This window comes from Poecile atricapillus, chromosome 3 (assembly GCF_030490865.1).
Source record: "Poecile atricapillus isolate bPoeAtr1 chromosome 3, bPoeAtr1.hap1, whole genome shotgun sequence".
NCBI lineage: Eukaryota > Metazoa > Chordata > Aves > Passeriformes > Paridae > Poecile > Poecile atricapillus.
The window spans coordinates 75,457,271-75,473,923 of NC_081251.1; the positions used below are offsets into that span (position 1 = coordinate 75,457,271).

Here is a 16,653-nt window from a genome sequence, read left to right on the forward strand (position 1 = left end):
AATGAAAGCCTAAACAGATTAAGAGCTCTTGTTTGGAGCTCAGAGTTCTTGGTGAATCAGATTTTACAGAAACTTACAGAGATGTGATGCAATTAGCATACTCCAAATGTTTTTCTTTTCTTAAAAGTATTGCACAACTTTGAAGCTTGGAGCGCTAGTGAAGCTTTCAAGCTGGATTTTTGGATGTGCTTCTTACTGATGCCAGATTAAGTAAATTAGAAAGGGACTTGATTTCATCTCCCTGTTTCTAAAGGTTTATCTATTCAGATTGACACCTGACCCCCAGGAGTGATTAATCGTGGATAATAGCCAAGTAGAAATTTCTGCTGCTGGGCCAGCTCTACCCCCAGTACTGCCCCAAATATTTCAGAAGTATGTGGTTTAGATGCCAGATTCAACACCTTGATGTCAACTAGCTTTTTCTCCAGGTCAAAAAAATGTCCAGCTGGTTAAGTCTTGCAGGTTTTTAGTCCCTCCATGCTGTTAGAGGCAAGGCAAAAAACAAGGTTGTATATCCTAAATAGAGGATATACATTATTCCCTCCTTTGAAGAAGAAAAATACAATAGAGACAGTCTCAACTGACAAGTCCAATTTTTCAGATGCCAGTGTTACAGTGGAATTTGGATCTTGAAACACATGTGAATCTCATGACTTTTTCCTATCTCTGTAATGTACTTACCAACTGTTTGGCTCCAGATGTTCCACAGTTGTGAGCAAAGCCAAAGTTTGAAGTCTGTGTCTTCCACTGGGATAAGTTAGTTTATGCTAGAGTCCAAGTGAATCCTACAGCTCTTGTGTAATTCTGGCAACTGCAAAGCACTGAAAGCACATCTCTCTAGCATGTTTTGGTGTTTGCAGACTGGAGGGAAGGTGCATTTTAATTACCTACAAAAATTTGATACCAGCAGAGAATTGATGTGAGCAAGCTATCAATAGATAGAAATCAGTAACTCATGAGAGCTAGTGCTAGCTGGCCTGTGTAATCAAACTGGTTGTATATGTCTATTTAATTTGCTAATTACAGTGAGTGACATAGTCACCAAAGCCCATTTAAATTCCAGAGTTTTTTCATAATTTCCTTAAACTTCATTTTCCTCTTCATTAATTTCATGGTCTTTGTTTTTTTCTAGGTGGTTGGTGTAAGTAGATAAAATTGCACACTGATCTGAAGGCACGAGGTTACACAGTAGTATTTAGTGGCTCTACATTTTCCCCTTAGCCTGCATTGTCTAGGTTAGGAGTTTAGTGCTGAATGCAGTAAAGAAAATAGGAATCTTTCTTAGTGAAATAAGAAAGCAAATAAAAAAATCAGTCCAAACATCATTAAAACTCCTTGAAAGTTAAGGTGTCTGTAGATCTCAAGAGATTTGCTTAAAATTGTCTCTCCTTAACTATAGAAAGTCACTAAAGTGAAATAGACAGTGGAAATTTCAGGGAAGGCTTTGTATCTATTTTTGTCTCTTTGGGATCTGGTGGAAAATGGATAAATATATCGGTACTTAAATAGGAAGGTCAATGGAAAGTTTGCTAGATGACCTCAGATTTCTTGGCCCTGAGTCTGACAGCTTCTCAAAACAGCAGGTATATGTTCACTGCTTGTCCAGCCTTTCCCCACTCTGCCTGCACCAGAACTTGGTACAGAGGTCAGGCTCTAGGGTATGTGCACCAATCTCCAGTTCAGAGACACTGGTAATACATCCCTTTTAGATTTAGCTTTTAAATCTAGCAGAAGTTACCTGCTGCTGGAGCAGAGCACTATCAGGACTCTGCCAGAAAGAGGATAGGCTGAATGGGCATGGATCAGATACTTGTTCAGTCCCTAGTGTTGCAAACCACTCTTGACTTTGCTGGGTGGCTGTCTCAGTCAGGTTTGTATGGGTAAGAGTAGACCTCTATCACAGCTCACACTTGGGGAAAAAAATGGCACCAAGAAGAATACAATGTCATGCAGAAGGACCTCATTATAAAACCTATTAGCCAAGTGAAGGGAAATAAGCGTGCCAGCTATGCTTCCAGAAGCCTCTAACTGTCCTTGTTCTTCTCCAAGATGGCTTTTCAAATTATCTATGAAGAGCATATCTTTTGTCTCTGCAAGATCATACTAATGATACTGAAAGATACTTTCCAATATTTTATTGAGAAAGTATGTCTGACCAGTCATGCCAAAGTTTTTTTCATTCCTATTTGTTTTCCTTCCCTGAATATGTAATGCAGCTATTCAGTGTTCTCAAATAATTCATAGGATGGAAATACAAATATTTGAATACCAGCATTAGAAAAGCATTTCATAAATATGTTACTAGTGTAGTTACAGTTTTATTAATAAAATTCATATGCAGATTATATCATCTATATGCATATAGATTTCTATCTTACTACCATGCTTGCATACAAATGAGTTTTTCTTGTAGTACCTGAGTAGGAATACTAAACCCTGTGAGATCATGTGCTCTTTTGGTATCCCTGGTTTAAGATAGAATATGAGTAAATTCGACAAAATCTGTAGCAGAAAATATGCAAGAATTACAAGGCACGTTCTAACGAGAGAGTGACAAATAAGAGTAAGACAGACGAGAGCTCGGTGGGATGCAATCAAAATCTATAAATATCTCTAAGGTGATATAAATGATGGATGACAACCATTTGGCTGCTAAAGACAGCAAGGGAAGACAGAACGTCTTGAAGCTTAAAAAAGGGAGTTTCAGGGAAAAAGAAGTCTGAGTGTGAGAGCAGTTGGTAAAGCAAACTCTTCAAGGAAATGACCGAGATGTCTTCCCCTTCACATGCCAAGCGGTTGCATTTCTCATATTAGTGGAAATGTAGCCTTACAAAATGCAGGGTCAGAGATACAAGACTCATTTTTTACCTTGATAAACTACAGAGAACACTTACCAGGTTTTCCCATGAAATTTTGTTTATAAAGCTGGGCATCAGGAAATAATGTGGACCAGACACTTAGGTAAAAGATGGTTTTGAGTGTCTGAAGGATTTTGGCATATTTCAAGTTTTGGACATCAATTTTGGTAGCCTACAGGGTACCATTTAGGAGATACAGGCTTTAGAGCAGATTTAAGCACAAATCTTTGCCCTTCTTTGAATTTGTAAAGGAAGGGCTGTTTTCTATGCTCTGCAAAGAAACCAGCATTAATAGCCCTAATAAGGGCTAGTTACCATACTAAGAGTGATTACAAACAGCATGGATGGTGTCCTCTCGATGAGATGGAAAGAGAAAATGATTTACAATAAAATGTATGAAGCAGCAAAGGGTGATAGATTGTTGTTGTCTATGAGGATCCTATGTGAGAGTATTTTTGAAGGCTCTTATGTCTGGTCTGTGAGAGTATTTTTGAAGGCTTTCTAGGTTTTCCCATTTCAAAAACTTAATCAGAGATTCTAACTTCCACCCTGGACCAGGGTCGTTCTGTACACTCACCATAACAGGAGGCAACATAGCATATTTTATATGGTGTCGTCATTTTTTAAGATTTGGGGTTTCCAGAGTACCTGCAAAAATTCAACGGGTCTTATTTTTCAATTGTTTTGTGTGTTCAGATAGGAGGTGGACTCAGTGATCCTGATGAGTCCCTTCCAACACAGCATATTCTGTGATTCTATGCTTTCTTCCAGATAGTCTCCTCATAGAAGTAGGTCAGTTCTCCAAATAGACACTGCTTGAGTAGGCAGAGCCCTGCAGCTACAGCTTCAGAAAGGCTAGGCCAGTAAAGAATGCTGGGCTCTGCTGGAAGGACATGGGAGAAGGCAGGGCAGAGGGGCAGGAGTGGCTTGAGCTTTACTGCAAGTAGCCAGCTTGTTTCTAGCCGCAACAGCTGTAGTTGACTTTTGGGGTAAATGGGGGTCAAAGCTATTGCTTAAATTCTTCACAAAATAATCAGAGAGGGCAGGTAGAAATACAGAAATGTATGCAGACCACCTCTTAATCTCAGCTTCAAAGCAAATCTTAAATGTGTAGTGGCTGTACATCTCTGGTTTAAGGATTCCTGCAGCCTTCTTCCCATTTTGTCACAAGGCTCTAAGTGTCTCTTTCCTTGGCATGGCTGGACCTCTGAAAAATGTGAGAATATGGTATTTCTCTCTGCTAACTAGATCTTTTCTGATACTTAGGACCAGGCAGCAGCTTTTCTACAGCTTAATAATATCACGTTTCTCTTCGCTAACTTGCTTGCCAAATACCTAAAGTATTTTGGACAGAATTTGGTCCTTTGTGCCTCTGTTTCTCTTTTGGGGCCATTCAAACTATGTTTCTTGTATTTGTCTTCCATACTGATGTAATAATTTTTTCCCTTTATAAGTTCTGAGTGTGATACACTGGTTTCCATCCCTGAAGCTCTTTGTAGAAGGTGAGAGCAGCATTGCAGTTATTTTATGGACTGAAAACTCATCAGTCTGATCCAAGGATGTGTGCTGGGCAGAGCAGACTGAAACACAGGCAGAGCTTTTCCCACCAAACTATTCTGCTTCCAAAACTGAAGATATAATAATAAATAAATTTGTTAATGTTTCTGCTCTGCTTAAAAAAATGTGTGCTACCATGTAATTGCTAATTAACAAGAGCAGTTAATTAACAGTTCCAGCTGACAGCTTAGGAGTGCTAAGTCAGCAAAGTGTCAGCAAGTGAGCATGCTCTGTGTGCAGAAATGTTTAATGTCTCACCTGCACAGCTTGATCAGATGGGCAGTCCTCATTTCAGAAAATATTGCTAATTAGGCCTGTTTTTTCTAATAGTAATTTTTCACTATTTTTCTGAAGGATTTAAGCATGGATAGAGGGAATGAATTTCTGAAGCTAATCAAAACTAATAGCACAGCAAATAGTCCCTCAGAAACTATTAGGCTTGGAAAAGTTCTCCTTGGAGACCTCTTAAATGTAAAATTATACCATGTTCTTTTAAATAATATTAGCCTTTCTGCAGTGATTTTCATCCAGCTTGAGTTATTTGACATCAAAAAAAGGAACCAAATTAAAACAGATGCTTGGCATGAATAGAGCTTATTTTTAGAAGGAAATATTGCTGAAATGGAAACCTGTACATTTTCCAGCAGCACCGAACTGCAAAACTCTCTCTCTGTAAAGACATTTTCATTGGAATTAGTATTGTAGATGAAACTGTCAGGTTAAAATCTCTGTGTGCTGTCACACTTCCTTTTTTCAGAAGAGAAGAAATCCCACCTATAGTCAGTTCCACTAATAGTGCCCTGAATTTTCAAATACATCACAATGTAGATATAATATGCAAAAGAACACAAAATTAATTTTCCTTTTGCTCATCTCTCCCTTCCCAAAAAAAAAAGGATTTTTACAGAGACTATCACATCATACTATGTAATGAACCTGTTCTTGAAGGAGATTAACCCATGATTACTCTCCAAACAGACTGTAGAAAGAACTGTATTTAAGAGAAAATAAAGCAGCTTTAAAAAGCATATAAAACCCCCTTCCTCCTCCATGCTTTTTCACAAAGCCATTCAAAGTTGCCTAGTGCTGGTCAAAAGGAGCTTTACATCATCCCACTGCCTAAATACACTGGCAGCCTCGGGTGTGGCTGTACCAGGTATGACAATGTCCAGGTGTCTTCCCTGTCTTCTGCTGGACTTTGTGTTGCTGCAGCTGGGGCAGCAGACTGGGACTGTACCAGTAGCTCAGCTGCCCCAGTTCACACTCTGGTGCCTCAGTTGCAGCTGCCAGGAGAGGTCACTTGGGGCAGTTGGAGACAAGGCAGAGGTTGATCCCATTTGGGACTGGGGGCAAAAAGGGCTATGCCTTATGCCTCTGCAGTATGACCCACCAAAACTCCTAATTCAAAGCTCTTCAACCAACTTTTCATCTATTCCTATGCTGCAGGGTGTACCTTCAATGCTTCCCCACCTTTGTGGGTTTTGTTGTGGAATAAACCCATAAAATAAAGTGGAGAAGTTTTACTGCACAGAGAGCCATGGTCATGGCAGACACCACATGGTGTTAGGGGTTAAACTGCTGTGACAGTGTTGGGTGCATTCAGCTTCCCCACGAAGGCAGGCAGCTGCCATCACCCATTTCAGCTGACATGATAAGACAGCTTTTGAGCCCTCTTCCACTTAAAGAGAAAAATCAAGTCAGAGCCAAGCAAATGTTTTATACAATCTTGTTTGGTCATTAAAGATGCACAAGGTCCTTTCTCCCCAGCACAGAAAGGCCCAACAGAGCAGTTTCCTTCCTGCTAGCTTGAGCAAAACCTGGCCAAAGCCCCATCCTTTGTCCTCAGGCTCGTATCACTGCTCTTCCCATCAGTGCATCTCATGTTTCTTTTCTGTCCTTTTTCTCACTCTCTTGCTTCTCTGTCTTACTTCTTTTAGGCTGTTCATTTTCCAGACAGCAGAGGCAGTTAAACTGTCTCCTCCCACCTCTTGCCTTTTCCAGTCTCACAACAGTAGTGATGGAGAATTCCATGTGAGAAACACAGCCATTCTCCATTCTTCTCGTGGACAGTCATGCGGGTTAATTTCAGTGTTGGAAAAGGTAATTTGTATTAGCAGGGCTGGTTCACTGAAAGTGGATTAGGGAGTGCTCGCACGTACCGTTTCTTTGGCAGGGCTGTAAAGGCTTCAAGTCCCAGCTGGTGGGTGGTATCAAACAGCTGAAGGCTCCAACATCTGCTAATGGCATAACTAGGTCCAGAAGAGATGTATCTACATAGTTGGAAGCATGCAAATACCTTCACCAAAAGGCAGCAAGCAAATATATACACTGTCTTTTTAGTTGCTGTTACAATTTCAGCAAGGCTTTACCCATACAGAATTTTATTGATACTCCCTTTAATACTCATCAGTCTGCTCTGGCAGGGCTAAATCCATTGAAAACCCATTAGTAAAGGAGAATTAGATGATTTTTTTCCATGCAGAAGACTTGTAGAATGACTTGTAAAAACTGGACGGATACATTAATTGGAATTTTGAAAATATTCTGTCCTGATCCTTTCTTCCTTAATAGAGAAAGTGTTCAGTATTGTCCTTTAAAGGAGTTTGACTCATGTTAAAATATCATGAGGTTATTACCCTAAATCCCACTGAGGAAAGAAAATGCACTTTTTCCTTTCAGTTATTCACACAAAGGACATGATAGTTAAAGAACAAACAAATCTCCTATCAGAACAAAGGACACTATTGACTGTGCTGAGCCCATTTTACTCTGAAATTCTTTCATGCACTGTTTGACACAGACAAGTTTCTGAACAATCCCTGAGTGTCCAATGCACAGAAAAATGTCTATTTGCTTTATGGCTCAGTTTCTTTCTCTTCTTAAGGGCAATGGACGACCCTTGTACGTCATAGCTCTTCTGGGGCAAGGTACAGTGGAGCTCATGGTACATTTTCATTTAAGTTACTTATACATTAAGGCAGCTTTTTGAGTTGGTCTTCTTCACTACACATCTAAAGGGAGAAACAGAAAAGTAGCATCATTACATATTACTCAAATTCTCAGGACTAGTAGCTGGGATCTTCCCTGAATTCTGTAATAGAGAGTGTTTATATGTACATTTTAGTTGAATTCAAATCAGAATGAGTTTCCTAAAGAAAAGACATCATTGCATGCATGGAAAGAGCTGCAGGAGGTTTATGGGCTCTCCCAGAGGGGAACAGAGAAAAGTCTGTGTTCATGCAAAATACAGTGTCTCAGAGGAAACAGGGACCAGGGTGGCAAATGCTTTTTTTACCACAGGAAATTCTGTGTGGATTTAACAGCACACCAAAAAACTCTCTGAAAGTGTTGTAAATCACTGCACAGACTGCCCAGGGAAATGGTGAAGTCACCATCCCTGGAGGCATTTAAGAGACGTAGATAAGGCACTTTGGTTTAGTAGTGGATTTGGCAACGCTGAGTTAATTGTTCGGCTTGATGATCTCGAGAGATCTTTTCCAACCTAAATGAATCTACGACTTTGTGAAAAGGAAGATCAGAACTGAGTATCACAGTGGAGCTATGGGGCATATTTAATGGACTGCTGTGGCCATTGCAACATACAAATAAAGGAACTGTGCATACTGCAGCCAGTCTGAACTGCAGAGGGATTTCTGCTGAAGTTGCAGCAAACACCTCCTCTGCTGCTTTAGCTGTCTTGGGCCAAGTGTAAGTCACAGGCACACTGAAGAGAAGCACTGTCAGGGTGACAATCTCTTGCTGTGGAGGAGAAAAATGGTTCTGGTCTGTCCAATCAGACTGCCCAGGGACTGAGAGGAATTTTGCAGGTCCCTTCACAGCTCTGACAATGTGGTTTGTGGTGCAATTTGGGGCAGCTTAGTGGAACTGTCTTGCAATTTATATTTACATAGCATATTGTGAATTAGATGCATTAAATTGCTGCTGCTGCTGCTGCTACTACTACGTCAGTAACAGAGTGCTTCGGGTTATGTTGGTTTTAGTTTTGTCAATAGCTGAGACTATTTTTGGTTTGGATTTTTTTAGGCCATATATATGCATTTATAGTCCTGCATTATTAATAGTCGCTTAAATTTTTCCACAACTCTGGATATTTCCTTTCACAGGGAACTGCAACAGAAAAGGAATCTGAAAAATACAGCTTGCTACACCAGTTTAGTGATAGTGGTACTTCACACTGGCGGTAATTCTTGCCACAGTGGGTTCTGCTGGTTTGTACAAGGCAGGCAGATGCTGACAGGGGCACACCTGAGTTACTGCAGTAACTTGACAAGAGGTTTATCAGTGTAGCCAAGGAGGTGGCCTTGAGGATCTTTTTGTATGTTAGGCTTACTGGTTGAGTGGGACACATTCAGTCACTGTGGTTGTACTCACATGAAGTCAGTTGATTTGGGCTGCATTGGCTTCTTGATAATGCCTCAACAAAACTGGGAGAACAACAGCAGAAATTTTTATTTCATTCACCTATTCTTGAGTTTTTCCTTTATTTATTCAAGTGTGGACAACAATCATTTACCTGCAACAGCTGCCTGTTGCACTTTCATTTGTCACACTTCTATTAATTCAGAATCAAATCACTGATATGGCTTCAGAGGCATACCTGAGCCATGGATAGCTATTGACCATCATTATCACTGCACATACCTCCAGTCATGATGGCTATGAAACCTCTGATTTATATTCAGTTATGCATTATTATGGCTAATGCATAAGATTCTACACATGTACTTGAATTTGTATCATCACAATTAAACCATGAAAAATGCAGGCACTTTATAAAAAAACAGACAGGCATTTATCCTCATTAGCAAAAGAGGTTTTTAAAAAGCTGGCTTTTCCCTGCTAACACCGTCATTTAAAATCTGTGCTCTGTGCCTAGTTCTTGGAGAGAACTAACCACATTTAAGTTTGGAAGCCTTGAAATCCAAGGCAATAATGGAAATTATTTTCTGAAAATGTCACCCATTCCACTTTGGTAAACCTGTTAGTCAAAAGTACTGATGTTGTTTTGTGGCAATAAGAAATAGAGCCAAAATAGTGCACTCCTAATGAGTTTCTAGTAGAATGAGCCTTTTGCCATTTCTTGTGCAGTTACTTTTGAGATTCCAAAATGCAGAGATTTCCCTTAAGATTACTTTTTGGTCCATATTTATAATTTAAATCTGCACAGTGAGAAATATTAATCAGCGCTCTCAGCTGGACAAATGACTAAAGCTCTCATGCCAAATATAGGTACCAGAATCACTGAGGAGAAGTCAGTGCCCTCCTGATGGCTGGCTTTCCATGCAGTGATGCTCTCTAAGCAGCAGGTGTCATGTTTTTCTAAGACCTGCTGCAACAAAACAAAAAAATTTGCATGTCTTACTATATTTTCTAATAAGGCAAAAAATACTTACTACATAAACGTGATCTATGTAGTAGATTTCTTTCCAGTTTAGGAATGGGTAGAGAGTTTGGTTACATGGTCAAGTACAATGTCTGGTCACTCTGTTCACTACAATAGCTTGGCCCAAAGAGCCAAGTGATTACCAAGTTTCAATTCAAACCTCTGACAGTAAATGTCCATACATTTTCATTTCTGACATATACATATGACAATTTATTTTAAATTATCAGCATATTTACAAGCATATGCCAATGTTACAATTCTATCAATTTTTTATGTCAAAAAGGTAATTTTAAAACTATGATTATTTTAATATTCTCAATGTTGTTTGATTTCTAAATGACACTTCTTGTAACTGCCATTATTTATGGGTAAACAGAACTGTAGCCATCAAAAAGAGGGCCTACGCCTCCAGAATCTAAACTAATTATTGCTCCGTCTGGCTTTGGCAGACAGTCAGCATGGCTCACATGTGCACATGGTTTGAGCTGTCCTCTCCTAGAATAATGATTAATAGAAGAATTTTGAATAGTAATTTGTTTAAACTATAGGAATTGGTCAGTTTGTGCTTAATGCTGCTAACTGGTATTTGACTACTGTCCTTCATTTATTGCAGATAATTGATAAGAGCAAGAGAGACCCCTCTGAAGAAATTGAGATACTTTTGCGGTATGGACAGCATCCAAACATCATTACTCTTAAAGATGTGAGTAGTCTTTGAGCACTTCAGCATTAAATGATTTTCACCTTATAGTCAGGCTCATTTATTGGTCCATGTCTGGAAAATTCTTCAGTTGAAGGTCCAAGGTAAAACCAGACCCATTGAAATCAAGGAGAAAAACATGACTTAACGAATTACTGGATAGTGTTTGGAAAGACTGGTCAGGTTATGCATTCTATTCATATAGATTCATTCTATTCATATATATTCATTCTATTCATATATACTGTAACAAACCATAAATAAAACCAAAGGGTCACAGTGCTGGAGAATGAGAAAATGAGTTTGGGTTTGCAGCAGCATTTAAAAGGAGATCTCCCTAGCTGGGTGTTTTGGGGCACTGCTGAATACACACAGTGGTGCTATTGGATAGGGAGATGATGTTTCTCGAGCAGTAGCCATTCCCGTGCAGCCTGTGATACCTGCTTTGCTGGGAAGAGGAGAGCTCACAGAGTCACTAGGATTTCCCCCAGTAGTGTTTTAATGCCAGGGACTTTTTGTCTTCTATTCCAACAGCCTGAGATGTCATTAAAGTATTTTTCTTCAGCATTTCATATGAAAAATAATCCTTCATTATGCTTAAATGAAGTAATGGCCTTTAGTCAGAGGTGTTTTACTTTAGCTGCCTGAAATCTCACCTAAGATTTTCCACACCATGTTAGATTCAGAGTCTACAGAACAAAACCCTGCCTGTGTCAGTGGCCAGTACATGATGGTTTAGACCTCCAAGAAGTATATGAGTCTCCTAATCACATGCCCTCAGGAAAGTCTCACCTAATTCCTAAGTGTTAAAGAGTATCTCAACTTCTGTGCAAAAAAAGTTTTTACATTCCTTTCCAAAAACATGTAGCATTTATGACTATAACACTGCCTATTATTGCAGTCCAGATAAAGGATGGTGACATGAAAATGTCATTAAATTGTCCTCCAATTTAAAGGATAAAATGTCTTTTACCAACACTCATTGACATTGAATGTAAATATATCTTGCAGCTGATACCAACAATATATTCACCAGAACTGCAAATATAAACTATATAATAACATTAGATGCAAGTGTTGGCCAACAGTGTAATACAACTCCTTAGTTGATCATGAGTCAAAGGGAAATATTGATATTTGAAATGGCAAATGTTACCCTGTGGAAGTGGAAAGAGAGAACACTACTGAGAAGAATGCTTGGGTGAGAGCCAGGAGACATTTGAAGCTGTGTGGAGTGGTGCCGTTTTTAACAGCTGAGCCTGCTCTGTTGGCATGATAGAAAACCAGAAAGCTACATTTCTGTGTGGACAAATAAGCAAGCTGCTCCTGACACCAGAAAAAAAGTGATGATTTAAGTCATTTTATAAAGTTTTCTTTGAGCATAAAAAGCCCATTTCCCACACATTTGCTGACTTTTTCTTCTTGCAAATTCACACAATCAAGCCGACATTACGATTAAAGGATCAACCTTTATCAAGTTGATGGTTCCAAGAGATGTATTTATTGTGTTACTGTTCCAGGTCTATGATGATGGGAAATTTGTGTACCTGGTGATGGAGCTGATGCGGGGAGGCGAGCTGCTGGACCGCATCCTTCGGCAGAAGTGTTTCTCAGAGCGGGAGGCCAGCGCTGTGCTGTGCACCATCACCAGGACTGTGGACTACCTACACTCTCAGGGCGTAAGCATTGCTTTTTTGGCTTAGCTGCATCAACCTTCTTAAAATTCAGCTTCTTGAAATAGCAAACAGTTGTGATTTTGCTTCTCTGAAATGTAAATATGCTTCCCCCCCTGCCTCTCTGCCAAAAACCTACCTCCATATTTATAATTACATTTGGTTTGTGAAATAGGGTCACTGGCTTTTTATCCATCTTCCACTGGACTGAAGCATGTCAAAGCAGTATTTTCTTTCCCCACACTACAGTAATTTTCAAGTTCATGTACTTTGTAAAGATATTAGTTGTTTACTTTTTATCACAATAATTACTGCAGGACCTGAACTTTTAGCAACACTTCAAATACGGTAGCTGAATCAGCAGATAGGTAGAAAATCAAATGCTCAGCTCTCCAAATGAAGTGGCAGTTTGAGCAGCTGATGGGAAAGACTTCTGACATGCTGTTAAAATCTGACTTAAAATCTAAGCTCTTTATATGCAACAGTTTGAAAATCTCTCCTTTTCTGCATTTCAGGGACAAGCAGTTTGGATAACTAGTCAAATATTTACTGTTTTTCCTGCTTCATGGTTAAAACAAAGTGCATTTTGTGCTTTGGCTTCTATGCTTTCATGGTAATTTTTCAGTCTTGCTATAACAAATAAGGGCTGTTTTCCTGCCACTGATATTCAGCATGTCTGGTAAAACACACAGTCACATAAAATTGTGTGAATACATTTTGAAATTAGGAAAGAAATTAGTTCCTCCTTTCAGGTGTGAGCCACTCACATGGACAGTCACAAGAACCTTACACACTGTCCTCCCATGATGTGATTTATTCTTCACCTTTAAGTTCAGTATTCAAAGCCATCAAGCTCCAGAAGACTCTGCCACCAAGATGTTTGTACAACTGCCCACTTTGTCCACCCTTAGGAAGTTGTCTCCTCTTAGAGCAGCAGCCTCCATCTTAATACACCCACAGAGGCTGTCAAACATTTTGTTTTTCATTTTAACGGACTTTATTTTTTTTCCCCCCTTCATTTGTCCAAGGCTTTTAAGTAACTTTTTTCCCAAAACTTAAATATTTTCAGCATGAGTTCTTGACCTACCTCAACCAGCAGACCAGAAATGGCAGCCAAGCCCCAGTGTTTCCTGACCTCTTCTCACTTGTTTCTCACTGTTCTTTCTTAAGGTGGTGCACCGAGATCTCAAGCCAAGTAATATCCTCTACATGGATGAGTCAGGAAACCCAGACTCTATCAGGATCTGTGACTTTGGGTTTGCCAAGCAACTCAGAGCGGAGAACGGGCTGCTCATGACTCCCTGCTACACAGCCAACTTTGTCGCTCCTGAGGTAGGATCACATTTCAAAGCCTGCAGTAGAAAGTGAGTCCTAGGAAGCAGTCCTTCCTCCCTTGCTGCCTTTACAAGAGGAGCAAGGCAGAAACCAGGCTACTGGCACTTGCACAGCCTCTATTATCGTAACTTTCCTGTTCCTAGTCCTGTCACGGCAGTTGTTTTTCTCCTGACAGAAGCTTGTGTCTGTCTTGGACTGGTGCACACAATGCTTTGGCTCATTACTGGGATAAGTATCTTTTTTTCTCTAGCTGCTTCTGCTCAGACTTCTTTCCCTCTACTGCACTGCATCAGAACAGGATTAAGGCTTAAGAGGGAAATCTTGATGTCCCAGGTTGCCCAGACACGTTATGGAGTCTCCTTCTCTGGAAATATCCAAAAGCCATCTGGACACAATCCTGAGTGTTTTGGGGGATCCTGCTTGAGCAGGGAGGTTGAACTATATGACCTTTCCAATCTTAACCATTCCATGATTCTATGATACAAATTAAAAGAAAAATCCTTGCACTAAATCCTTACTATGCTGAAATCAATGAGAGCTTTATTGTTGGCTTCACTGAGCTCAAGAAATATCTCTCCTCTTGGGCTCTCCTAGTACCAACCCCCCCCCAGTTCTGGGGGATGTAGGAAATGCTTTCTCATTTTTACAGACAGGAAAGTAGAGGAAGACCAAACAGCTTGTCCTAAGCACAGGGAGAGGTGGCTCTGCATCACTGGCAGGTGCTGATCCTTTCATGCAGCCCCGTAAGAGTCGGCTTGGGTCATACGGCTGTTTCATGGCTTGGGCTCTTTGCTGTATTTGACCCATTGTCGTGGTTTTGAACTAGTAATTAACAAAAAGGGGGAAAAAAGAATTATTTATTCATTGCTGTGAGATATGGATTAAAATAAGAGCAAACCAGGCATAAAACTTAAAAGGAATAAAGAAGAGTTTATTGACAAACTACAAGAATAAGAACACCAGAATAAACTTTTAGAAAAACCTTTTCATTTCTCACTGCTCACTATTCTTTTGTTCACATGACAACAGAGACAAAAACTGTATCATTTTGATGGTTTAAACAGTTCTAATTCTTTCTATAGTCTTTTCCTCAGTTTCTGTAGAGAAACAGAAGTTCCTTTCTGTTAATTTATGGAGTTTGTCACAAGAAAACTATTTTTGTTATAGTTTTTCGTTTTTCTGATATCAGCTGCTCAGAGCTACTGTTATCAAAGCCCACCCCTCCCATTCCACATCACTCTGAAATGTGTTATGGGTCATAAGTTTGAGGATAGCATTTTTAAGGATAAGTTAGTCAAAGGCAAAAAAGTATTTTTCATCTGGTTCGGTACGCTTCACTAGAAAACAGTTTTCTCATTGCCTCTCAAGGCTTCAAATCTCTCAGCACTTCACTATACCACAATTACTCTACTTTTTACTCAAATTTACACTTTGAACACTTTATTCTTCTTCATACTCTATTATGAATTAAAGGAGTTTTTTTCAGGACTTTATTGTCCATTTCCATAGTTTTAACAGAAAAATATTTCAGCTTAATTAAAGCATCTTCTTAATTCTCTACCTTTCTTGAAGTCTCCTTTCTTGCCACTAGTAGTTTATAAAGTCTCTTTTCATGTTGATCACTCTCCTTTTCTCTTTCTGGATGAAAAGATTAATCCGCAAGTCTCATCTGGATAAGAAAGAGTTAAAATCCTGCCCAAGCTTTTGTAGATGGTTCGGTGATCTCTGCTGAACAGGAGCTGGAGCCGTCTGCGATGAAAAGTTCTTCATAGTTGCTCTGGAAAGCATAGTCACTGCCTCTGCTTGCAGCAGGCTTAGAGCTCTTCTCCTTCTTTACTCGGCAGTTTTCTGGTAAATTCTATCACAGCAAAACCTGCAGCTAAGCCAGGAACCGGCCTGGCCCGGCTTAGCCCGGGGCAAGCCCCCGCCGGCCCCATCTCCCGGCCGGGAGAACGGCAGGCCCAGCTCGGCCCCCCACCCAGGCCGCATGGACTGGGCAGGGAATGGGAGGCTTGGAGCTCCGCCACCCTTCACAGCCAGGAAAACAAAGAACAACTACAGACTTCTGGTTGGACACTTTAAGGTGGGGTTCACAAGTTGATTCCACTTTTCAATGGCTAAAACTGCTGTCAATTCTCAGCAATGACCGATAATTGGTCAAGAGAAAAGACTCCCAAGAGCCCCCAGCAACTTTAACTTCCTTAAAGGTAAACTAACCCCATGACACCCATGAGATGTTCATCTCTGCTTCCTCACAACGAAGGAGCTAGAAGTTAATTTCTTGGGTAATTACCCATTTCTTGGAGTGATGAAAATCAAAGATTTTAGTGGTTGCAATACACTACTTCATATCTGTGTCTTCCTTTGCTTGTTTTGGTCCTTATAAGAAAAACAAAAAACTACTGTCTTTCAATACTTCATCTGTTCTCTGTTATCAAATACCAGTGTCTCTCAGTTGGTATCATCTAGCAATCTTTTTTTCTCCCTAAGTCTTCTCTTTTTTCCATGCAATGTTCATCTGTAACTGGAAAGAGAAAAATAGGATGATCTTTCTGTACAAGGTCCTTTTATGATACCAAAAGTTACAGGAATCACAGCCTCCCAGCATCAGAAGGAGAATTTGTTCTATAGAGACCATTGCCAGGGTGGTATAAATTCAAAACAGATTTTTCTTCAGAAAAAAAACCAAAAAAACAAAAAAACCCTTGCATTGCCAAGACAGATTGGTTTGGGGGTTTTATTACAGTTTGGTTAGGCTTCCATTTTAGAAATGGGAATGAGCTGTTAAAAATTTATCAAAGTAGATTGAAAAAGTTGTGTGGCACCACAGCCATTCAATTTCTAAACCCCAAAAATAATCATATTTGCAAGATTTGAAGCACTCCGATTTCCTCCAAGGTACAAGATGCTTAAAATAGGTGTAGCTGTTTTTCCTGATGGGCTATTCTGTATAGTGTCTGTAATCACAAACATTGCCACTTTCAGATCAGACTCTTCTGATTTAAACTGAAAGCAGACATCACACTCCCAGACATTCGTGATGAGTAAGACAGTTCCTGCTAATGCAGGAGACATTGGAGATTAATTGAAGCATTACCAGAACTGGCAGAGAGCTTACATGAA

At 39.8% G+C, this 16,653-nt stretch overlaps 1 protein-coding gene and 1 long non-coding RNA gene across 2 annotated transcripts in view; one reads left to right on the top strand and one right to left on the bottom strand.

The window, feature by feature from the left end:
* The window catches only part of RPS6KA2 (ribosomal protein S6 kinase A2), a 159,242-nt gene that overhangs the window by 134,514 nt on the left and 8,075 nt on the right, over positions 1 to 16,653 (top strand). The window contains exons 15-17 of the mRNA XM_058836823.1: positions 10,436 to 10,525; positions 12,043 to 12,201; positions 13,366 to 13,527. Of these exons, the coding sequence (XP_058692806.1) occupies positions 10,436 to 10,525; positions 12,043 to 12,201; positions 13,366 to 13,527 (411 nt within the window). The remainder of the gene's footprint in view (positions 1 to 10,435; positions 10,526 to 12,042; positions 12,202 to 13,365; positions 13,528 to 16,653) is intronic.
* Positions 6,183 to 9,756, bottom strand: LOC131578254 (uncharacterized). The gene is made up of 3 exons (XR_009277418.1): positions 9,670 to 9,756; positions 8,808 to 8,860; positions 6,183 to 7,426 (listed from the first exon to the last, which is right to left on the bottom strand). It is a non-coding gene; the product is annotated as an uncharacterized LOC131578254 (long non-coding RNA).